The sequence below is a fragment of the Varanus komodoensis genome, unplaced genomic scaffold (assembly GCF_004798865.1).
Source record: "Varanus komodoensis strain SLA01 unplaced genomic scaffold, ASM479886v1 scaffold797, whole genome shotgun sequence".
Taxonomy (NCBI): Eukaryota; Metazoa; Chordata; class Lepidosauria; order Squamata; family Varanidae; genus Varanus; species Varanus komodoensis.
Window position 1 is genome coordinate 8,708 of NW_025336475.1, and position 4,463 is coordinate 13,170.

The 4,463-nt window shown below is 59.1% G+C and overlaps 1 protein-coding gene across 1 annotated transcript; it reads right to left on the minus strand.

The window, feature by feature from the left end:
- Positions 1-1,943: 1,943 nt before the first annotated feature.
- On the minus strand, positions 1,944-4,460 carry LOC123035403 (rano class II histocompatibility antigen, A beta chain-like; the record flags this gene model as incomplete). The annotated part of the gene is made up of 4 exons (XM_044453537.1): positions 1,944-2,495; positions 3,192-3,215; positions 3,701-3,814; positions 4,277-4,460. Coding segments are annotated over 4 exons (336 nt in total), but the record flags the coding sequence as incomplete, so codon positions are not given.
- Between the last annotated feature and the right edge of the window lie 3 nt (positions 4,461-4,463).

The window sequence follows — 4,463 nt, forward strand, 5'->3', positions numbered from 1 at the left end:
GCCTCAGCAGAGTCTGCAGCAGCACCTGCAGTGGCGGGTGGGTCAGCGGGGCTGGGACTGTGGTGCAGGCCAGGCCAGGCCAGGATCACCAGAATGCAGGCAAGCACACAGGTACACAAAGAAGGTGCTGGGGGGGATCCACTGGGGGACCATGTGGAAAGCACCCCATATCAAGAAACTGGGAAGGCCTTGCCCCATGGAGAGGCCCATGGGTCACTTCACGGAAGGGTTTTGGCAACCCACGCTGGCCTGGGAGGAGTAAACAGGGTCACACCATCCTTTTCCCAATGGAGCCTCCTGCTCTTCCTGCTTATTCCCAGGCTCCTAGACTTGGGGTACGTGCATCTCAGCTCCTTCCCACAGATCCCTTTCTTTGGGTCCCTGCCCCATTCTTCCCATCTTCTCCGATTGCCCCCCCCCCTTCGGAGGAGTCCCGCCTACCGCTGCAGTGTCTCCAAATCCCTGGATGAAAACCCTGGCCCTCTCCCCTCACTTGCACCATCAGGACATGTTTCTGGGGGGCCTGAACACCCCCCGGTGAGGATGACCCTGCGACACGTCCAGAAAAACGTGAGCAGACGCTCTTGCGTGCCCTTCCAGGCTTTCCCTGCTGCGTCTTTGACAAAGGCCCAGACCACCTGCCCTTTTCTGCCTCGCTCTTGCGCAGCCTCTGCTCGGGGTGGACACGCTGGTATTCCAGGTGTGCATTTCACGCGCGGTGCTTTAATTGGTGCAATAGGCCACACAGAAGGGCTGCAGCCCCTTGGGACAAACAAAACCAGGGCAAAGCAGATCCGGTCCCCTGGGAAAGTAAAACCTGGTGCCCTATGCCCTGCCCAGCGGCAGCCATGTCCCATACCCCGTGTCCGGTCACCCCCGGCACCTGCAGCCACCACCTTGCCTCCCACCTGCTCCTTTGCTCGAGAGAGTAGACAGCCAAGGACAGACCCAGCCTCCTCATGAGCTTCCTGCTGCCAAAGAATGGCGGCTCGAAGCCAAGCTGGGCTGAGGCTCCTGAGCGTCAGGCCTCCTGATCTGAGCTTGGACAGAGGGGCACACATGGTCTGCACCCTGAGGTTTGATGCCTTCAAGGGGGAGCTGCGTGTTGCCAGGACTGCAAGTTACCCCTCTGGTGTCACCCGTGGCCAGTCATGTGCCACACGGCAACAGATCGGAGGTTGGAAGGAACGAAATGCTTCCAGGGGAGCCACTGCCAGTCCTGGAGCTCCGACGTGAGTGCCCATGGGATGCGGCGTGTCCGTCCCACTAGCCCAAGGCACATTCTTGGGCCCCAAACCGCACGAGGGAGTTGGGGAGATGCTGGCAATGGCCCCCAGGAGGGACAATCCAGAACAAAATCCCTGCCAGAGCTAGGCTCTGGTTCCCCCTGCAAAAAAGGGGCCATTTGAGTGACATGTTTTGCCCCTGCTGATCAACATCTCCCCCTTTGTTCTTGTGTGGGGGCTGAAGATTATTTGGGGCAGCCTTGATGACCTCTGCAGCCCCATTGCCCTCCCAAGGGGAACCCCACTCCAGGGCTCAGCTGAAAAAAAAGCATGGGGCAGGGGTGGACCTCACAGCTTCATCCTCTCCAGGAAGCGGTGCACTTCCCACACAATTTCTGAGGGCACCCCAATTCTCCAAAAGGACACATGGGCCCCCTGATAGAGTAGGGGAGGACCCGGTTGGGAAAGGCTGCATAGGACACAGAGAGCAGCCTTTGGACAGCTCCAGGCACGGCTCCATCCACCCGCCTCCAGCACTGACCGGCAGCCTCTGAATGGGTTCAGCCTTTCCAGGCAGGCCCAGAGAGGCTGCCAGGGTTAGAACCCAGGACCTGCAGTATGCCAAAGGGGGCTGTACCACAGTGGCACAGCCCTCCTCCAAACAGAATATCGTACTCATTTTCATGTCATCAAACCAGATTTTCAGATTTTTCGCCATTCCAGCAAGAACAGAATTTATTATATCTCCATTCAATGAGTGCAAAGCCAGCCTGCAAGTGTGACTGAAGCTTTCAGAATTGCAAGCCCTGGAATTGAAGATATTCTGGGGAACGCGGAAGCTGGCCAGGAGCAACTCAGCGCTGTCCCCGTCAGGAGGGACAGCGGTGCGGGTGAGGAGGGAACGGGTCCTCTCTCAGCCCTTAACCAGAAACCTGGGCCTCCACAGGATGAGGCCCAACCAAGAGAAAAAGTCTGGCCCTTGAGCCACAGACCACGGAATATGGGCAGGCGTTTTCTGGGCGCTGGCAGGATGAGTCCCACTCCACCACCCCCTGCCCACCGAAGCAAAAGCAGGCAGAAAATCAGTGAATGTCCAGCTGGTCCTTGCGGGAGCGGCTTCAGCTGAGCTTCTCCTCCTCGTTCCGATCCGCAGCTTCCAGCCCCTTCGCCTTCGCATCTCCCAAGGACAGCACAGAAAAGCGGAGCTCCAGCAGGAAGTATTTGGGTGTCTTCTGCTTTGCCTGGCCTTGGAGGACTAGCCGATGAGCACTGAGGAGAATGGGGGGGAAGGGGGAGGAGACACGGAAATTGCAGGGGGAAATGGAAATAGGAAAAGGAAAACCCAGGCTGGGAAAGGGCCCGAGGGAAAGAGGGTGGGGGCTGCTGACTCCTTCAGGGGCTCCTACACCCAGCCCCCTCCACTTGCAGCCCCACAAGAACACCCCAACCCAAGCTGATGGCCCCCCACGACGGCTTGCACTCCAGCTAGGGGGCTACTACCAAAGTGGGGTGGAAGCTGCCCACTCACACCCCAACCCTGCGATCTTCTGCCGCCCCCCAAAGCCACCCCATTTCCACAGACAGACCCTAAGGGAGGCCCAGAAAGAGTCTCTCTGTAGGTCTCAGCCTGTGCATTGAGGGCTCAATTTGGGGGTGCGACAGGAGCAGAGCAGAAGCAAGAAGGGTGGAGCAGGCCAGTCCCTGCCGGGGCAAAGTCTGGCTGCACTTCTCTCCTGTGTCTGAGCACTGCAAAAAAGCCCCGTCACTGGCCGTTGTGTTTGCAGCTCAGGCCTCTTTCCCCCGACTGCAGCCCACCCCTGAAAATGAAATATTTCTGCAAAAAGTGCCCCAATTTATCGGGGGGGGGGCCTTCAGACTTGCATCCCCACTGTGGACAAGCATCTGGGGAAAGGCAGGATGGAAAAGTGGACCAGCGACTGGGAAGGAGGCAGGGAGAGGCTTTACCTGGAGGCTGCTGGATGGCAGACGCTGGAGAGAGAGGGAGAAGGGGAAAGAGACTTTAATGCATGGCCGGAGGGGCTCATTCCTCAGCACCGCAGGGACACCCTCCCCTCCTGCACCCAGAAAGGCTCCTGAAACCAAAAAGTTGGCGTAGTCTTAACTTGGCTCAGTCTAAATCCCATATTTGTGCAAAACAGAAACTGCCTTCCCAGGAAAGCTGCTGTACTGAGACGGCCACTGATTTGGAGGGGGGATTTCTAGCCAATTCGCTCACGAGGGACTCCTGGTCTTTAGGGAGACAGGAGGGCAGTGCAGCTGGGGACCCCCCTCCTGTGTCCCTCGATGCCCCCACGAACTTGCCTCAGATGTGGGGAGGGCCCAACTTCTGGAGTGAAGAGTCCCCCCACCTTCATGGAAAGGAACCAAACTGATCCAGGAGCACCTCTGAGGGCGTGGACATGCATCTCGTTAACAGGGCCTGCCCTCCCTGGTGCCCTACAGGGACCCCTTACCTTTCTTGCTCCTCAGGTAGAGGGAGAGCCCCACAGCCAGGTAGACCACACCCAGCAGGGCCCCCATGACCCCCGTCCACACTTTGCTCCTGGCCAACTCGGAAGTCCGCGGCTCTGGAGAAAGAGAAGGGGAGTCTCACGTGGGAGCAGGATCGGGGCCAGGCTGGGCCTCTCATCTGGGACTGACTGGGGGCCAAGTCCATGCGCAGCAGATGAGGATGGGGACTTTCCAGGCCCACAGCTGATATCTAGGGCACTGGTTCAGATTGCGAGGTCCGCGTGGCTGAGGTTGCATTTCCATCCATCATGGGCAGGGCAGCCCCAGACTGGAGTACAGGGAGGAGGCAAGTGTGGGGCTGGACGTAGCTCCAGAGAGAACAAAAAGGGGGAAATGGGGCTGAAAACATCCCTTCCGGGGGGAGACATTTAGCTGCCGACTGATCTCCTCTGCTCCCTCCTAAGAGGCCACCCTTCCCCCAATCTCCTTAGGCCCCTCCTTTCCTTCCCCCAATCCACCCTCAAACCCACCCAGTGCCCAGGAGTGCCCCACAGAGGGAAGGGGGACAAGGGCCATACCCCACTGCACGGTGATGGGCGTCTCCAGGCTGGCGTGCTCCACCTGGCAGGCGTAGACGTCTCCACGCTGGGGGGTGTCCTCCAGCATCACCTGGGTCTGGTACGTCCAGTCGCCGTTGTGCAGCTCCTCCCCATAGAAGACCCCCTCCGTTGCCCGTCGCCCGTTCTTCAGCCAGCGGACCTTGAT